This window comes from Haliotis asinina, chromosome 5, assembly GCF_037392515.1.
Source record: "Haliotis asinina isolate JCU_RB_2024 chromosome 5, JCU_Hal_asi_v2, whole genome shotgun sequence".
Taxonomy (NCBI): domain Eukaryota; kingdom Metazoa; phylum Mollusca; class Gastropoda; order Lepetellida; family Haliotidae; genus Haliotis; species Haliotis asinina.
Genome location: NC_090284.1, coordinates 71,450,828 through 71,471,448, shown reverse-complemented (window position 1 = coordinate 71,471,448; position 20,621 = coordinate 71,450,828). Strand labels below are relative to the sequence as shown.

The following is a 20,621-nucleotide window of genomic DNA, read 5'->3' as shown; positions in this document are numbered from 1 at the left end:
TTCATAATCACTATCTCAGCACATCACTGATATGTTTACTTTCAGCACCAAAGAGGTCAAGATATTTCTATGATAAGCCTATAAGTACTGAAAATTTCCCTCCTAAACTGGCGGGCAAAAGAAAGTATAGGTACACTTTCACAACCCATAAAACAAAGACAAACGAAAATAGTTCAGTTTATATTATTTTATCGGATTCAGTGTTGTTTAATGATAGTCTCAACATAAAACAGAAAACTTTTATGTTTGCATTTATGCCATAATGGCCCAGTAAACACACAAGGGTTGAATTAGCACATTTTGTAAAAATCTCTCGTTACACCAAATGTCAGTAGCACACTACAATGAAGCATGGTCACTGTCAGTAATGTGTACGACCTCCTGCCACGTCAATACAGACTCGGATACGTATCCTCATTGACGTAGACAATCGTCTGATGACGTCATTAGGTATCCGTTGCCATTCTTCTGTAAGTGCGCGTTGCAACTCTTGACGATCATGTGGAACAGGTCTCCGAAGTCTAATTTGTCTGTCCAAGTGGTCCCATAAGGGTTCAATAGGATTCATATCAGGTGGACACTGTCAGGGGTGAGCAATGGAAAGTCCTCGCAATGTGCACGTGTTGCTCCCATCTGTGCCATTCCAACAGCTCGCTCTCTTTCTTCCTGGGTCAAACGTGGCATCCTTTTTGTGTGTTTTCAGTTGCTGTGATATTGCAGCATCGGAGAAGTCAATTTATACTGAACTCCTGCACGAGCATTTCATGAAATTGGACTTCTGTACATGTTTTACCATTTTCTTGAATTTTTCCAGAATAACGACCATACGTTGCGTTTTGTCAATAGAAACCATAAATGGGAACTTAGGCAGTCATTATTATACAAACTGTCATCAAATTTTGTCACAAATGTACAAAATGTAATATTATTAAAAAACCTATATTTTCTTTTGCCCGCCAGTTTACATGTGAAAAATGGCAACAACTCTTTGACACTGTAATCCCATGGGAATATATTTTTAAAGATTATAGAAGATGCACAAAAGATGCTAAATTGATTGACTTTCAATTTAAATTTATTCATAATATTATATACACAAAAAAAGAATTACTGAAAATGAAATTAGTTGATGATGAACTTTGCTCTTTTTGTAACTTAGTGTCTGAAAATTTGATACATATTTATTGGGAATGTGAATGTGTGGAAACATTCTGGTTGAAAACTGAAAGAATATATTGACAATAAAACAACAGAAACATTTACCCTGACAAAATATACAGTCTTAACTGGTGGAAATAATACTGACTTAATGAACCATATACTTCTTCCTGGTAAAAAATACATTCATGTATCAAGTATTAAAAACACCAAGTTATCACTGGACGCATTTCTAAAAATACTGGGTGATATTTTCAAAACTGAAAAGTTTATTGCTACTAAGAATAATAAAATGTTACCATTTGACAGAAAATGGTCACCACTGCTGCCATATATCCAGTATGTATAACTTTTATCCATATGAACTGTTGTCTTACTGTGTACTTGTGCTGTTGCATCATTTATTTGTGTAACTGTCTACTGAGTTGAATGGATAATGATAAAAAAAAAAAAAAAAAAAAAAAAAAGCTTCCGGACAGTAAGAATCTGAAAATGTCCAAATATTAACAAAAGGTAGGACTTATGTACAGCTTATAATCCTTTACAATGTCATGTACTACCCATAGAAAATGTGTCAAAATACACTGAGTGAGTGAGTGAGTGTAGTTTTACGCCGCATTCAGAACTTTGTAAGCTGAAGTATGGGACCACAACAAAATGTCAAAAGAACATGAACAATATCCGTATCCGTTGTCTCGATGAACATACCAAAACATAAGTCTCATTATAGTATTCAGAAAACCATCTACTTTTCAGCCGATCGTAATTTTCTCGTGCGAAAGTGAAAATAGACACAACAGACAACAATGGTTACACTGAATTCCAACTCCTTGTTTCATAAACAAAATGGTATTTACAAATGAATTTTAATTTTAAACTTTGAAAACACCGTATATCTATATTTTATGTCGAGGCTTAGACAGTATACCTTAACTAAGAAATCACAGACTGCCCGTTTGAATAGGTCGAAAAATATTCACAATGCACCTAGCTCACTGATTTCACATGTTATATTTTCTTGCACTTATTTACTCTAAAGTAAAGTTTCCTTTTGCACGATGATTTCGTACGACGTCGTACGACGGATTTTGCTCACGTTGAATTATCAGTAACTGTTTCCTTTTCTGCGTTTTTGACGTACGACGTGGTTTTTTCTATCGCTACATGTAGCGATCTGGTCGTGTGGCGGCAACTGTGCTATAAATAATCCGGGAAATTCCAATTTTCAGTTTTGACCATGTGCTTCGAACTCTGTAATGGGGAATGTAGAAAAATTCATTGAACGAAAATATTCCTGAAATTTCATGTTATCAAGGTTCAGCTCCTGTACCAGATTTTGATACGCCCCCTGCTCTTTTCTTCTCATCAAAATTGGGTGAACCCCAAAACGGTGAGTTCTTTTCGAATACTTCTTTCTTTTTTTGACCATGAGATACAATCCAAGAATTGCAATCAATTTCTGCTCGTACAATAGAGAGTGACGTCTTGAGACGGGTGCCATAATTGCTGTCAGATCCGGCGAATCGGACAGCTCAACCGATATCGCCGGATGGCAAAATGAACAAACCGTGTATCGTCGTAGACGTCGCACGACGCCGTACGGAACAGTCGTGTAAAAGGAAACGTAGTTTAATTCTGTAATGCACGATGAGATTGATGTGATATCAGTTCCGTGTTAGATCCTCGTTTTGAGATTTCCAGGTTTCCGTTTGTCAGAGCCGGCTGTGCGACAGAGCAAGGGTGTTTACAAGGGTTAGAATGAGCCGAGTGTTGTAATTTAGAAGTGCTCAGACGTGTCTAAACATACTGATTAATATTTATGCATCCAGTCAAACGAATTAGTCAAATGCCTGGACTAGTTATCGCACTAAGTTGCGCAATAGGACGGAACACAGTACACAGGAAACGAGACTGTTCTGTAATCAATGTTTTGACTTGTGTCAGAATGGGTCGTATAGCAGGGCGTCGAGGTCGAATCCAAAACTGACGTAATTGACAATTCCTGGCTGTTTGGGGATGGATACGGCGCAGTCCTGGAATGGTCTATCACGTGGTCTCGGCTATCTGGAATCTGTGTTGGGACGCCCAGGACGCGGGTTGTCGGCGACGTCATTAATGTTTCGATAACGCCTGACCAATGCAGATTTCGTGTTGTGGTGGCATTGGAAATGTGCTGTCACTTTTGTTGTTTCATTCCTTCTGGAACCATTCCAATGGATTCATGACGTTGAGCAGATATTGGTGTCGTAACTGGGGTTTGGGTGTTAGTAAACCAGTTACCTGTTATGATGGCCGTTCTGCATTGTAGGGCTGATGTACGCTCTGGTTGTATACTTGCTTGGACCGTCCGGGCTGCTACATCTACGAGTGAGTGGTCCGACGACCAGGACACGTAACTCGCACATTGCATTCATGTACTGGCACTCTGGCATACAAGAAATAATTTAGCACAAAGTTCTATACTCACATAGGTTTACTCGATCCCTTTCTTCATGACAAGCTGACGTGGCCTGGACAGGATAGGACGAGCTCTATACCAGATATGGAACGGATCGATCGTGAACGTTCAGCTGACTCTGCATTCTCGCTCTTCGCACCACTATTTTAGTGCTGACGGTATCTTTTCAAGGTGTTCGATCCTGCTCCATCCATGTCACATGACCCTATACAACCCCACCGATTCGTTAGAAGTTACATCATTCCATGCATGGTCTCATGCCGCATCTCAGGATTGGAAATTTTCTTTAACTCTAAACAGTGAATCAGTATTAATTGCTACTAGACGAATATATTCTGCTCCGTTGCTTGACGGTTATCCCCTGTTTTCTACCCCTATATATATTACCCAGTAGTAATAGCATTGGTGCTGTGACGAACCAACCGCAAATCTCAATGATTATTTGTAATACGTTTCTTGTATACGGATGCAATTTTCACCTTATAACATTGGCATAATGAACATGTGCCCTTGTGTGAACTTTGTGAACGTGTGAATGACCAAAGATCAAGCTTTCGACTATGACAGCAATTTCTGAGTTTCACATGCCGTATGCAACTGCACGGACTGCACGCAAAACATTTCAAACGAGTACCTGCCAATGATTGAAAGTCACAACACCGTTACCTCTCGAAATGGAACACATACAAATAGATAGTACCGTACAAAGCTCCATTCACAATGGCCTAACCCACATAGTGTGCACGGACTGCACAATAACGCACTGCAAGCCCATAGGCCACCATCAATGACGTCACGTCGCCTGACACGTGTGTGAGAGTTTTACTGTCTTCAGTACCTGTTGTGTTCACGCCCGTATTTATGTATAAACACACTGTGTGCCTATACTCATATTTTCACTGCCCAAAGTTCTTTATGTGGCTAGTCTAGTTGGTTTCATACACAGACGCTGGCTGTCTCTACAACAGAAAACCTACGCAGCAACGCTTACAGTCCCTGAAAATATACTCGAGATAAAGCTTTGAAAGAAAGCCCAAGCAAGACTGGAGATTCAGAACCTGGGGAAATGCAGCCTTGCATCGTTTCAAGCATTTGGGTTTCGTGGAGTGTTGGATCGAAGGGAAAATAGTGTGGTTCTGAGACTGACGTACGGGCCAACAGAAAACCAAAACTGAGATTATTAAAGGCACGAAGAGTTAACTTCCCTTGAAGCAAGAGGGCGCTGCTTCCCAAATACGGAAGTGAACTTTCTACACGTGTTGGAGTGTGTTAGGTTGGTTGTTACGGTATATTTCTTGTCACCTGGTAAAGCCACATATATTACTGTATAAGAATAAGATTGTGACGAAAGTAATAGAGTGGTTGCAACATATGTTGTTATTCACTGTATATAGTCGACAACAACCTCATTCAGTCGGTATACGACTGTTCATGAATATCACGGGAATAACGTCAAGGGAATATCGCTGTGTCAGGGCCATATAAGAACTATATTGTTAGTGCAGGACTAGTAGACTTGGACTGTCGGTGGTTGGATGTTGAACCGAAGTAAAGTAATATCTGAAAAAGAGAAATTTTACTCACACTGTATAAACATATATTCAGAAACCATATACCGACGGTATGTGGTCTCTGATATATTACCTACAAATGCTCTGATAAAAATGCAAATTCTGGATTCTGGGTTTTCTTCCGATTGGAGAGAGCATCGGGAAGGAGGGGTTTTGTATTTTATTTACTGAATGCATTACAGACTGAAATGCCGAATTTATATTGCAGGGCAGGAGACATGGTGCAAACGGTCGTGACGGTTTTGGGTGTGGTCGGTGTGGCACTGGCAATCTTTATCAACTTTTCCATCCACAAAATTGAGGAAGGTACATGTTTTCTCTAATCTATATTTCTTCTGGTTCCTAGCTATACAAGTACTGCATGCTTAAGCTGCAAACATGGCATAGTATATATTCCATGGACCCTTGTTGGAACATAGTTTTTTTTATCATCAGGTGTTGCCCATTAGTTCTACTCCTCTTTTATCAACCTCATGTAACCATGATGTTTCTGGATAATTGCAGCACTGTGAAAAACACATGTGTGATAGTTTATCCCGGGTACATCATGGCCACAATGATAAGACTATAGGTGGATGTGTAACTCCTGCAATTACTTCCCCATTGACTGAGTTCTTTATGTTTCTTTTCAGGGCATGTTGGTGTTTACTACAGAGTAAGTTGATGATTTTTCTGTATTGTGACTTAATAACTAAATGTTAACTTGGATTTTAAGTTGCACCCATAGATAGGCAGGAATGTAGTGGAAAATATACAGAACCACAAGTGAAAAGAGTTACCAGGGGTAGATAATATTCTCCCAGAATGTTTTACACATTCAACTGATATATTACTCCCTTATCTTGACCTTTATTTAATATTAGACAACAAACTGGTCATTTTCCTTCATCATGGTTAACTGGTATTATTGTACCCATACATAAACAAGGCAATGTAAACAATCCAAATAACTACCACAGAATCAAGCTTCTTAAAATCTTCGGGACACTTTTTACATCTATCATAAACAAAGATTAATTAAGTGGACTGACACAATGGATAAAGTATAGGAGGGCCAAGCTGGCATCAGACAGAACTATACTACAACTGACAATATATTCATGCTTCAATCCATTCAAAAAGTATTTGAATTCAAGAGATGGAAAATTCTATGCCCGATTTGTTCATTTTTTTGCTAAGGCATTTGATTCTATCAAAAGAAATAAATTATGGTGCGTACTGCAAACTCATGGACTTGGTCAAAAGATGAATAAACTTTTATGAAGTATATATGAAAATGTCAGATTATTACTCGCCTGTTGAAGATACTGCAGTGTGATATTTTCACTTCAATATTACACTAGTGTAATACCGCTTGACATGTAATACCGCTTGGTTCAAAGTGGTGACGTCACAATGCTAATGTTGATGTCACGATTTTACTAGACATTACTTGACTTGAAAGCTGAGAGGCCTCACACTGTAGGCAATTTCGCCGCAGTTTCTGTCAATTTATGTTGGCGAGTAATAAACAGAATACTAAACTTGCTTCCGTGAAATACCATTTTCATTAAACTCGTTAAAGATTTAGTATCAAACTCGCTTTCGCTCGTTTGATACTAAATCATTAACTCGTTTAATAAAAATGGTATTACTCGGAAGGTCGTTTAGTATCCTCCATGTATTTGTAAGAAACAAAAATGAAATCTCCGAATATTTTATTTGCCATTTTGGTATCAGACAAGGCTGTATTTTAAGTCACATTCTGTTAACATTCTTTATCAATGAATTAGTCATGCAAATATGTGATAGCTGTACAAATAGGCTCCAGTTACATCCTGATTTAACTCAGTTTTTTTGGTTACTCTTTGCAGATGATATGGTCTTATTTTCTAGCACCATAAGTGGTTTACAGAAACAAATCGATCAACTTGAAATCTATTCTGATGAATGAAATTTTTCAGTTAATAGGAGTAAAACAAAGATTATTGTTTTTAGGAATAGCAGGAAACTTTCTAAAAGGGAGAAATGGATATACAAAGGTGAAAAACTAGAAGCTGCAAATATATGTAAATATCTTGGAGTTTATTTTTTTTAATCAACTTTCTGGGATTAACCACACAAAACAGGCATCTGTAGAAGCCCTTGAGGTTTTTGATAAACATAATAAGAAATATCCATATTTTGGGAGAAATAGCATACAGATCATTCTTTAAAATATTTGATAATAAAGTAAGCCCAATACTACTATATGGATCAGAAATGTTGGGTTTGAATAATTATGAATCTATAGAAAAAGTGCATTTATATGCATGCAAAAAATATCTTGGTGTGAAATCAAACATTTGCAGTGCGATGGTGTATGGCAAATGTGGTAGATTAAAACTACCCATGTATTCTACTATTAAAGTTACAAAGTACTGGTTGTGTTTGTTGTAAATGCCATGTCATACATTTCCTAAGAAATGTTATGATCATGATATATGACAAAAATGGGAAAAGAAACTTGGTAACTAATGTGAGGGACTTTTTATTCAAAATGAGATATGGTTATGTTTGGAATAATCAGAATGCCCAACCAGAAAATTATTTTATTTTGTCACTGACCCAAAGAATGAAGGATATCTATCAACTAACATGGCTTGAATCAATCTGTCTATCCTTGAAATGTCTGTATTATAAACATTGGAAATCTGAACAATGCCAAAAATATTATCTATAAAAAATCACTGCAAAGAAATTCTGTGTAGCTTTATCCTGATTACACTGCTCGTTGCATGAGTTGTTTGTTGAAACTGGGCATTCAATTAATGTCCCTCTTAACCATAGGATTTGTAACCTCTGTAATGCTGTAGAAGACGAACACCATTTTCTTTTTGTCTGCCCTGCCTATAAAAACCTTAGATAAAATATTTAAAATCCTACTGTTGTGCCCAAACAAATGAAATAGAAATTAGTATGCTATTAACAAGTGAAAACACTATTGAATTGCAGAACCTGTCAAGGTATATCTATTTTGCATTTAAATTTGTAATCTGAAAAAAAATTGATGTATGCTATTCCTCTACCCATTTGTGAATGTTGTGTATATGAATGTACTATAGGCCTCTGGTCTGTGAAATACCAAATAAATATTTATGGACTTAATAACAATGCTGTGTTCATTACATACCGGTATTATGTTTAGCTGAAATTTGAACAATATTGAGACTAAAACCAATTTCACTGAATGAAATATGAAACAGCTTAAGTGTTTGTTTGTATCATATGGGCAGATAAACATATTGCTGTATGTCATGTACACAGAAGCCTGAAAGGAGACAATGCTTGTCGTAAGCGGTGACTAATGGGATCAGGTGGTAAGACTCGCTGACTTGGTTGACAAATGTCATCGGTTCCCAGCTGCGCAGAACTAAAACTAAACTCACTCACTTACTCAAATAGAAGCCTGGGTGTAAATATAGCTTCTGTTCTGATATCCACCACAAGTTTCGTCATCTGACCACCAGAATGCATTTTTCTAAAAAAAATTTCATGGTTTTAGGGAGGCGCCTTATTGAGTACAACAAGTGACCCAGGCTATCACTTCCAGATTCCTGGCATTACAACGTTCAGATCTGTTCAGGTATGCTAACATAACAGTTGATGTGTAATTATCGGTATGGTATATGTGTGTCATGACAAGAAAATTATTAGTTTGAAGTGTTGTAATGGTACCTGATTTCTGCAGTAGTGTGTCATCATCATGTTGTTTTCTGATTTCTGTCTTTGGATCAGGATTTCCTAATGAAACTAGATTTTTGTCTTGTCTTGTTTGATTAATATGTTTGTCATTGTTCAGGACAATTGTGTAGATGATACCTGACCTGTTTTTGTGTTTGTTTAGACAACATTGCAGACAGATGAAGTGAAGAATGTCCCATGTGGTACCAGGTAGGTTTCAGATGTACTGGGTAAATATAAATGCTGTTTAATAATGAGATATATATTTGTTTAGCTAACCTTTTAATCTTTGTAAAAAAGTTGCTTCGACAATAGTAACACAATGAGAAAAAAGAACTAATGTGGTTTTACTGACTCAGGAAGATTTCCCTTAACAGGCACCATTGTTGACTCAATGCTTTGACTGTCATTTTTCTTTTTCAGCGGAGGGGTTATAATATATTTCGAAAGAATTGAAGTTGTCAATAAATTAAGTGTTTCCTCAGGTGAGTGGTCTTTAGCATTACCTGTGACATAATGGTGTTTCTCTTTTGCCCGTTACAAAGTACCCGTGTAGAGTGACAAATCTGTGTTTCTGTGCTTTAACCAAGGTAAATATATGAGACCAGCACCACACTAGGTGTTCATTGTACATTAATGCTGACATGTTGTGATGAAACTGGAATACTGTTGAAGTGGGCGTTCCCCCTTTACCACTCCTGGTGCTGTGTATTACACACTCTGGAACATGGTTCCAATACAGGACTCAAAAATAGGCAGTGTTTACCTCATATCTGTTTATGTCATATAATGAGAGACGAAATTTTGAATGAGACATCTATATGTCGTCATATGCAGTGGTTGAGGAGCAGTCACATGTCATGACACATGCTGACAACGCAAGTCTGATAATTTAGGACATTGACCTATAAATGGTAAGAACTAAACTGGAAGTACCCGAAAATGGCATTTTCTACTCTGTTATTAAATGGAGCTTGTTTTTTTAATATAATATAACATATATGTGTATGTAGTTTTGAATCCCACTTTTTGTTCTTAGTTTTCAATGTTGTGAAGAACTACACTGCTGATTATGACAAAACTCTCATCTACAACAAGATCCATCACGAGCTCAACCAGTTCTGTAGTGTTCACAATCTCCAGGAGGTCTACATTGATCTTTTCGGTGAGTGGTGAGCTTTAATGATCATATAATAAATGTATTCCTTGATGTATGTTGCTAAGTGTTGGAAATGTCCGTCCATCAATCAGATTTTTGAGATTGCACCATGATCATGATCTAGAATGCTTATAAACGTAGACAGATGGATTCAATAAACTGATTAATAAATTGTGTGTTTTGAACAGATCAGATTGATGAGAACCTTAAGAAAGCTCTGCAGGAGGATCTGAATACCCTTGCGCCAGGTCTAACTGTACAAGCTGTCCGAGTCACCAAACCTAAGATCCCAGAAACCATCAGGAAGAACTATGAAGCCATGTGAGCACGCTCTATATTGTTTTGTTGCAATGCCAGTAAGGCTATCTTGTGAAGCTGCTATGAATATTTTGACACTTCAAGAACTGTATCTGTTAGTTGAATTGATCAGACCTGTACTGTTCTTGCTATTTAAAATGACATAACAGATTGCAGTCCAGTAAATGCAGACCCAGAATGTATAACTGATATCCAAGTTGTTGACTGATGTTTGCAGGGAGGCAGAGAAGACGAAGCTACTAATCAGCATCCAGAGACAGAAGGTTGTGGAGAAGGAAGCTGAGACCGAACGCAAGAAGGCCATTATTGGTATGTACTAGTATGTGGCGATAATACCTCAGTAGTACTTGGTGTTGGATATTGAGGGTTTATTGTTCTTGGCAGACTGCAACGTAGCTGTGCAATAAATGGTGATTTCATTGAAACAATCTTTCAGTCTCATAGAAGGTAGTCACAAGGACAATGCATGTTTACAATACTAAGTATGTAAGACCCTGTGATGGCTAAAACAATGTTTTTTTCCTGTAACAGAGGCAGAGAAGGTGGCTTTGGTGGCCAAGATTCAGTGGGAACAAAAGGTCATGGAGAAAGAGTCTGAGAAGAGGATGTCAGAGATTGAAGGTAAGATGGAACAATCTTCTCACTGTTGGATTGACATTCTAGATCTTGGGGAGTCAGTCATGAACTTTACATGAAACAACTTCTTATTTATTGCATAAAGGGACATTTCCGTGTAGATTCTTACTCCATTAACAAGTTACAGTAACAAGAGATTGTTTTCCAATTTCCATAAAGATATGTGCTTCTCTGTCAGGTTGCATGGGTGGTTTGTCTGTTTTTTTCTGTTTTTTAGCATTATGCTGACAAAAGACTAAATTATGTACTTTTCTTAGTTGTCTCCCTGGACTAATCCTGTTGTAACTGTGTAGATGCCACCCATCTGTCACCCTGTGGTTGTAGACTTATCCTGATGTGACTGTAGATGCCACCTATCTGTCACCCAGTGGTCGTAGACTAATCCTGTTGTAACTGTGTAGATGCCACCCATCCGTCACCCAGTGGTTGTAGACTAATCCTGTTGTAACTGTGTAGATGCCACCCATCCGTCACCCAGTGGTTGTAGACTAATCCTGTTATGACTGTGTAGATGCCATCCATCCGTCACCCAGTGGTTGTAGACTAATCCTGTTATGACTGTGTAGATGCCACCCATCCGTCACCCTGTGGTTGTAGACTAATCCTGTTATGACTGTGTAGATGCCACCCATCCGTCACCCTGTGGTTGTAGACTAATCCTGTTATGATGCATGCGTGAGCTCGTGTGTGGACGTGTCAGTTACGAGCTCTGAAAAATGGGCATTTCTTTAGCCCAATACAGAGCCAAAATAGGCACATTTTGCCAACCAAACAAGATAAAAGGCCTAAGTATGCATGGACTAAAACTTGAGAGGTGTTACCTCTCGCTAGGAGTGCGTTTAATTTGTCTGATGAGTGTCCTACTTATCACATGTGGCGATGTCGAGTCAAACCCTGGACCCACTACACGACAACAAACCCTGGCTGTGGACGAATCGGGTGCACTTGGCATAAACGTGAGTGAAAAGGACAGCACTGATATATTGACCATACTCCTTGAAATGAAAACTGATATCAAATCTATGAACAAAAACTTTGTAAACCTCAGTGACAAGGTCGACAAGATGGCGACAGATTTCAGCAGCCAACTTCATCATCTACAACAAGAAAACAAAGAGCTAAAGTCAAAACTATCAGCGATGGAAGATAAGATTACTGACTTCGAATCTAGGAACCGAAGAGAAAATCTAATTTTCCATGGGATTCCCGGCGATAAAGGCGAGACGTGGGAACAATCGGAGAGTAAGGTGCGTCAGTTTCTATCTGAAGATTTACATATGGGCAACGCCTACGAGATGGTGATAATACGAGCACATCGGCTAAATCAGCGGAAGCCAGGTTCTCCAATCATTGCGAAATTTCTGACATCTAAAGATAAGAGCGACATCTTCAAGGCAGCACGTGCGGACAGGACAGAGGGATCACAACACAAGCGTGTGACAGAGGACTTCCCCCAGAAAATACGAGAGGACAGACGAGCACTTTCACCTTGGTTTGTGAAGGCAAGGAATGCAGGAAACAACCCGAAGATGAGGCAAAATAAGCTTATTGTAAATGGTCAAGTGTTTGTGTATGATAGGAATTCCCAAAACATCGTGAAAGAGAAAGGATCGCACAAAGAACCGCCATACTCAAACAATAACACAACCACGTGGGCCAGTTTGTTTGGACCCGGAAATGAAATAGACAAGGAAGGTGAAGGACGGACCCAGTCGGAAGATAAACAAACCGACGAATGATGCGATGGCCATGGCCTTATTTTCAACATTCTGACGTGGAATATCGGCGGTCTACATAAACATGACAATGAATATTCCCAGGTGAAACCTTTGTGTCATAATTTCGATATAGTATGTTTTTGTGAATCATTTGTAAAGGCTCATAACGAATTTTCCGCCTTTTTGTCCGGTTTTCGAGCAGTCAACGCTGTGAGAGATAAAATGAAACAGTTAGGCCGCCACAGTGGCGGAGTCACCGTGTTGATAAAGGAGAAATGGCTACAGGATGATATAATTACAAGACTTTATGATCATTTTCAAAACACTGTTGTTTTACTTTTCTCAACTAAGTGCTTGCATTGGGATAAAGACACTCTGCTTATATTTACTTATATCTCGCCAGAGGGCTCTCCAGTGTATGATGCTAGTGACAGTGATGGAATTGCCATGCTTGAACATTACTTAAATATTATAGCTGCTGATCACCCGGACAAGCAACTATTTCTAGCTGGTGACCTAAATGCTAGGACTAAAGACTTTTTAGACTTCATTCCTAATGATAATATTGATTTTATTGTAAGAGATGTTGATGATTATCCCTCAGATGATTTTGAAATGTCCAGATCAAGTAAAGACAACATACATCATAACAACTTTGGTAAAAAACTGATGGAACTGTGCTGTGCATTTGGAATCCATATCATGAATGGTAGACTATATGAGGATAAACAAGGACAGTTTACTTGTGTTACACATAATGGTTCTAGTCTAGTAGACTACATGATTGCATCAACATCTGTGTTTCCTAGAGTTGCTAATTTTGGTGTTGGTACATGTGATGTGTCTGATCATTTTCCTATTTACTGTTCTCTGAATATCCAGCCACCCAACATTACTGGTGTGCTCGAGTCACCTGTAGCAACAGATCCTCCAACTAGCAATTGCATAGAGAGTAATTCAACAACAGTATGGACTAAATACGTGTGGAATGAAGAGCTCTGTGATATGTTTATCTCAAAGTTCCAAAGCCTGTATGGAAAACTACATAGAGAATTATATCACTATATAGACATTAATATTGAAGATTCATTAAATGTTTTTACTGAGCTGTACCAAAGAGCTGCAGAACACAATAGGAAGGTATTTTCAGGTTTCCATGACATTAATTCCAAACCTCAGCCCCCATGGTGGGACGAAGAACTTGAACAATTAAAACATTTGAAATATAAAGCACTGAGAGACCATAGAGATAATAACTTAGATATATTGATTTATAAAACCCTACGTAAATCATTCAAGAAGACTTTCAACTACAAATGAACAGCTTACTTTGATATTCAAAAAGAAAAACTTATGGCAGCGAGAAACAACCCAAGAGAATTCTGGAGAACACTAAAGCAATCAGGTTCAATATCAACACCTGACAAAACATACGATATAAGTTGTGAAAACTGGTACAATCACTTTTCAGGGCTTCTTACTGAGTGTTCTGGTAATGTGCATGACAGAGATATCAATTCAGAGGTCTACAAGGATGAAGAGCTTGTAACATTAAACTGTGACATTACCGAAAATGAAGTCTTATTTCACATTGATAAACTGGCAAAAAACAAGTCCCCTGGACCAGATGGTATTGCAATTGACTTCATTAAAGCTTCTAAGACATTTATCAGTAATTACTTAACAGTGCTGTTTAATAAGATTTTCCAGGAAAGTATTTTTCCTGTGCACTGGGGCAGAAGCATTATTTGTCCTTTCTATAAATCTGGTGGCAAAAGTAACCCGAATAATTACAGAGGTATTTCTCTTATTGATTCAGTGTGTAAAATATTCACTTCCATTCTTAACAGTAGATTACAGGTTTGGTGTGAGGAGAAGAATATTATTCATGAAGCACAGGCAGGATTTAGGAGCAATTATTCTACCACTGACCACATTTTCTCACTTCAAGCTATGGTTCAGAAATACTCAGTTAAGAAAAAAGGAAGGTTCTACTGTCTGTTTATTGATTTCTCTAAGGCCTTTGATACAGTTAATCACAAAATTCTTCTGTCAAGTCTGAAAAGAGTTGGTGTGGGTGGTAAATTCTATAACATCTTGGTATCAATGTATGATAGGTTGTCAGCCTGTGTTAGAACATCTAAAGGTCTGTCAAGCTATTTTGATTGTAGTATAGGTACTAGGCAGGGCTGCATCCTCAGTCCCCAACTGTTTATTATCTTCATTAATCAGCTCATGCAAAGTATGGAGCAATTTGGCGGCCGTGGTGTATTTATTTCGCCTAACGTTAATAACCTATATTCTCTAATGTTTGCGGACGATGTTTCCTCAGTCTCAGATACAGCATTCCAGCTACAGAAGAAGATTCATGGCCTTGAGAATTTTTGTCGAGTCACTGGTATGAAGGTCAATATTGATAAGACTAAGGTTATTGTGTTCAGAAATAGTGGGCCCCTTAGACAGTATGAAAAGTGGTTTCTTTTAGGGCAAAAGCTGGAAGTTGTTTCATACTACAGGTATTTGGGTATCGTGTTTACTCCTAGGTTAGTGTGGACTAAAGCTCACACTACTCTTGCATCACAAGCCAATAAAGCCGTTATGGCTATCTTTAGATTCCAAAAAAGTGTAGGTTTTCTGTCATGTGCAGATCTTTTTAGAATATTTGATGCTATGGTAAAACCGATTCTCTGCTACGGTTCAGAAATTTGGGGTGTTACCCACTGTAAAATCATCGAACAAATACAGATAAAAACATGTAAATATTTCTTAAAAGTTGGTAAAAATACTTGCAACAACATGGCACTAGGTGAATGTGGCAGATTCCCTCTTCAGCTTACTTATATGTCAAAGGCAGTTAAATATTGGTGTAGACTTTTAACTCTCCCAAGTTGTAGGTTGCCCCACCAGTGTTATTTAATGCTAAAGTCACTAGATGAATCTGGACGAACGACTTGGGCATCTCATATCAAGAATATATTATATAGACTTGGGTTTGGCTTTGTCTGGATTGCACAGGATATTGGTAATATTGATGTATTCATGTCTGTTTTTAAACAAAGACTATCTGATAATCTTTCACAAGACTGGTTCTCATCGCTACATAATACAACCAAGTGTTCTAATTATATACTCTTTAAGTCCACCTTGAATGTCGAATCTTATCTCTCTATAGATATTGCCCCATATTTGAGAAATTCTTTAACAAAATTTAGATGCGGCAAATATAAACTTTGTTCTGAGACTGGCAGATACAACAATATCCCTTATGATTCAAGATTCTGTCACTTTTGCTATCAAAAGAATTTGTATGTAATTGAAGATGAAATACATGTTTTACTTTATTGTAAAGCCTACCTAGACATAAGAAAAAAGTTTCTGGATAAATATTTGAAACACCCTATATCACAACACAGTTTTATAAACATTATGACCTCAAAAAATATAGATGTTATAAAAAACTTATGCCTATTTTTATATAATGTTGGGAAAATAAGAGATTCTGATGTATTTAGATAAACGCATGTAAATTCTAATTATACCTATGTTTGTATTTTGGGCCACTGGCCTATTACTGAATAAAATGTCTGTCTGTCTGTCTGTCTGTCTGTCTGTCTGTCCTGTTATGACTGTGTAGATGCCACCCATCCGTCACCCGGTGGTTGTAGACTAATCCTGTTATGACTGTGTAGATGCCACCCATCCGTCACCCGGTGGTTGTAGACTAATCCTGTTATGACTGTGTAGATGCCACCCATCCGTCACGATGTGGTTGTAGACTAATCCTGTTATGACTGTGTAGATGCCACCCATCCGTCACCCGGTGGTTGTAGGCTAATCCTGTTGTTACTGTGTAGATGCCACCCATCCGTCACCCTGTTCATGTAGACTAATCCTGTTATGACTGTGTAGATGCCACCCATCCGTCACGATGTGGTTGTAGACTAATCCTGTTATGACTGTGTAGATGCCACCCATTTGGCACGTGAGAAGGCAAAGGCTGATGCAGAATCTTACAAAGCTCAGATGGAGGCCACATCTAACAAGGTAGGTAGAGTCCATGCCTAAGTCACTTTTACACTGTGACTAAAAAAATCATTTAAAATATATTTTATTTGATCACAGTTTTCATGGAGGGTTGAGGGAGCAAAGAGCCATTTTAGAATTCTTCTTGAGAAACTCATACTTGATTTTACATGCTGTCACTGCTATGACCACATTCAAGATATTTTCCTGTGAAATTCAGTTTGTATGTGGTTGAATGTACATTTTATATGGAAGTGAGTCACATGTACTTTTCTGTTTCCAGCTAAAACTAACCCCTGAGTACCTAGAGATGCTAAAGTACCAGTCTATTGCGGCGAACAGTAAAATATATTTTGGTAGCAGTATTCCTGGCATATTTCTGGACAATCCATGGGCAGGGTCATCAGAGAGGGCAGTCAAAGGTACAGTCAAAGAAGCAGACGCCATGGCATCAGACAAGGGAGCTACAGGAAAGGTATTGAGAAGCATTATTGATTTGATTTTTGTTTGTCAGAATCAGGAATCTAGGTGTCAGGTTTTCCTTTCCAGACAGTTGGAACAGCTATAATATCAACTGCTCTCTCATCTGGATTGTATTTAAGATATTTCTGTAATGTTGTTTATCATGTGAGTACACAACACAGCTGGCACTTTTGTAATTGTCAGAATTTCTATGATTTTTCAAGTGAAGTAAAGCTCATTCCTTCGATGTGGAGGCTCCTTCCATACAGACACTCCTTAGATGCACATAATCATTGAATGTGATAGTTCCTTCCATTGAGATGTTCCTTTGCAGAAACTTGTGCCGCACAAATGTTTCTTTCATACAGACTCTCTTTCTATCCAGACACCCTTAAATTACAGATGCTCCTTCCTTACGGACTCTTCCATACAGACACCCCTTCAATACAAATGCTCCTTCCTTACAGACTCTTCCATACAGACACCCCTTCTATACAAATGCTCCTTACAGACACCCCTTCTATACAAATGCTCTTTACAGACACCCCTTCTATACAAATGCTCCTTACTTACAGATGCTCCTTCTATGATGATATTTATTTTTCAGGGGAAGGTGTAAATTGTAGCTATGATACGGAGGCGTGGGAGACATCGACACAGGGTCCATCGGCAGTGGTACTGTTACACATTGCTCAACTGGAATCTACCACCATGATGGCACCGGTGTCTGGCTCCAGAATTCTGGAGATAAGAACAAAAAGCAACTGGAGTTGACCTTATAACTTAATTACTATAGTGCTGTTCAGTGATTTGATCTCCAAAGTTTGTTTCAACTTTACATGTCTATGTCACCAGTAATTTCCTGAATATATATTTCTACATTAAATCTTTGTATATACAGAGCAAACATTAGGTTTTAAAGGTTCAGCCATTAAATTTCAAGTATTAAGATGATGTTCAGTGCTCCACTGGAAGGTGTAAAGATTTTGTTGATTTTATAATTTATATATGTGGATGGTCATCTTGCATACTGACTGGGTGTTTTAGGGTTATAGACTATTTTCAGGACAACTTCTTATGTTAGGCCATGTTCAAAACAGATGACCAACAATCAAAGTGCTCTCAATCCTGATATCAAAAACATCTCTTCTCAAAACCCATTCCTTCCATTTTTGTCTCAATTTGGTGAAAGTGTGTTTGTTTTTATGCCCTTCCTCAGAAGTGAAGAGTGCATTCTTGTGCTGTTCGATGTTGTCACCAATCTGACTTTTATGTAATAGCTGCCTCGCCTGTGTGAATGTCTGTGAAGACCATTTTTGGTGTCCTCTGTCATGTTGTTACTGGAATAGAAGAGGTGTTAAACCAAACTCAGTAAGTGCATGTATGTCCTGGTAGTTTGGATGGGGTCCTGGTAGTTTTGGTTCGAGCTCGGTTGTAGAGGGCTGGGTCCTGTTATAGGAGTTGGATTCCTGTAATAGGAGCAGGGTTCAAGGGGAAGGGGGTGGATCTTGGTAGTTGGGATGCGGTCTATGTAGTAGGGATGGGGTCCAGGCAGAAGGGGTTGGATATTGCTAGTGGGGGATGGATCTAGGTAGTGGGGATGGGGTCCAGGTAGAAGGGGTTGGATCTAGGTAGTAGGGATGGGGTCCAGGTAGAAGGGGTTGGATCTAGGTAGTGGGGATGGGGTCCAGGCAAAAAGGTTGGATCTAGGTAATAGGGATGGGGTCCAGGTAGAAGGGGTTGCATCTAGGTAGTAGGGATGGGGTCCAGGTAGAAGGGTTGCATCTAGGTAGTAGGGATGGGGTCCAGGCAAAAGGGGTTGGATCTAGGTAATAGGGATGGGGTCCAGGCAGAAGGGGATGGATCTAGGTAGTGGGGATGGGGTCCAGGTAGAAGGGGTTGGATCTAGGTAGTAGGGATGGGGTCCAGGCAGAAGGGGTTGGATCTAGGTAGTAGGGATGGGGTCCAGGCAGAAGGGGTTGGATCTAGGTAATAGGGATGGGGTCCAGGCAGAAGGGGATGGATCTAGGTAGTGGGAATGGGGTCCAGGTAGAAGGGGTTGGATCTAGGTAGTAGGGATGGGGTCCAGGCAGAAGGGGTTGGATCTAGGTAGTAGGGATGGGGTCCAGGCAGAAGGGGTTGGATCTAGGTAATAGGGATGGGGTCCAGGTAGAAGGGGTTGGATATTGCTAGTGGGGGATGGATCTAGGTAGTGGGGATGGGGTCCAGGTAGAGGGGGTTGGATCTAGGTAGTAGGGATGGGGTCCAGGCAGAAGGGGTTGGATCTAGGTAATAGGGATGGGGTCCAGGTAGAAGGGGTTGGATCTAGGTAGTAGGGATGGGGTCCAGGTAGAAGGGGTTGCATCTAGAAAGTAGGGATGGGGTCCAGGCAGAAGGGGTTGGATCTAGGTAGTATCGATGGGGTCCAGCAGAAAGGGTTGCATCTAGGTAGTGGGAATGGGGTCCAGGCAGAAGGGGTTGGATCTAGGTAGTAGGGATGGGGTCCAGGTAGAAGGGGTTGCATCTAGAAAGTAGGGATGGGGTCCAGGCAGAAGGGGTTGGATCTAGGTAGTATCGATGGGGTCCAGCAGAAAGGGTTGCATCTAGGTAGTGGGAATGGGGTCCAGGCAGAAGGGGTTGGATCTAGGTAGTATCGATGGGGTCCAGCAGAAAGGGTTGCATCTAGGTAGTGGGAATGAGGTCCAGGCAGAAGGGGTTGGATCTAGGTAGTAGGGATGGGGTCCAGGCAGAAGGGGTTGGATCCAGGTAGTGGGAATGGGGTCCAGGCAGAAGGGGTTGGATCTAGGTAGTGGGGGAATGGGGTCCAGGCAGAAGGGGTTGGATCTAGGTAGTTGGAATGGGGTCCAGGCAGAAGGGGTTGGATCTAGGTAGTGGGAATGGGGTCCAGGCAGAAGGGGTTGGATCTAGGTAGTGGGGATGGGGTCATAGTAGTAGGGTTGCGATCATGGTAGTATTTGAGGTATGGTCCCAGTAGTATGGTAGTATCTCTAATAGTAGGGGGGAACTTACCATATTATCTCTGCTTCACTGTGTCTTGTCTACCACCAATGTGAATTCAAGTGTTATGATGTCTTGCAATTTCCCACCCTGACTACCATTGCATTTTTTCACTTTGTTTCTTCACAATGCATTACTGATGTAATCAAACCCTAACGGGCTTCACTGCGGAGCACATCCCTCTTCACTGTTTAGGAAGTAGAACTTTCACAGTAAAAATCATTTACTGTAGATCAGATGAATTCATGTTGTCAGCAGGAGGATGTATGTTATAACCAGGCATATTGTGTATTGGTTGTCATGTTTATTGTTCCTCTCATCATGTATATTCAGGTAATGTTATAATGTGTGTGTGATTCACAGGTATATATGTCTATCACAGGTGTTTGGTTGTTACA

At 39.4% G+C, this 20,621-nt stretch overlaps 1 protein-coding gene across 1 annotated transcript; it reads left to right on the top strand.

The window, feature by feature from the left end:
• The first annotated feature begins 4,836 nt into the window (after positions 1 to 4,836).
• On the top strand, positions 4,837 to 18,743 carry LOC137284193 (erlin-1-like). Its single transcript, XM_067815916.1, has 13 exons — positions 4,837 to 4,889; positions 5,396 to 5,493; positions 5,820 to 5,842; positions 8,711 to 8,791; positions 9,053 to 9,099; positions 9,313 to 9,374; positions 9,929 to 10,054; positions 10,237 to 10,369; positions 10,584 to 10,675; positions 10,898 to 10,987; positions 16,685 to 16,764; positions 17,027 to 17,218; positions 17,813 to 18,743. The coding sequence occupies exons 2-13, from the start codon at positions 5,406 to 5,408 to the stop codon at positions 17,822 to 17,824; spliced, it is 1,026 nt and encodes a 341-aa protein (XP_067672017.1). The 5' UTR covers positions 4,837 to 4,889; positions 5,396 to 5,405; the 3' UTR covers positions 17,825 to 18,743.
• The last annotated feature ends 1,878 nt before the right edge of the window (positions 18,744 to 20,621 follow it).

Coding starts and splice junctions, on each gene's coding strand:
- LOC137284193 (XM_067815916.1), top strand. CDS start 5,406: ATGGTGCAAACGGTCGTGACGGTTTTGGGTGTGGTCGGTGTGGCACTG. Junction 9,100..9,312: donor AATGTCCCATGTGGTACCAG/GTAGGTTTCAGA, acceptor TTTCTTTTTCAG/CGGAGGGGTTATAATATATT. Junction 9,375..9,928: donor TAAATTAAGTGTTTCCTCAG/GTGAGTGGTCTT, acceptor TTTTGTTCTTAG/TTTTCAATGTTGTGAAGAAC.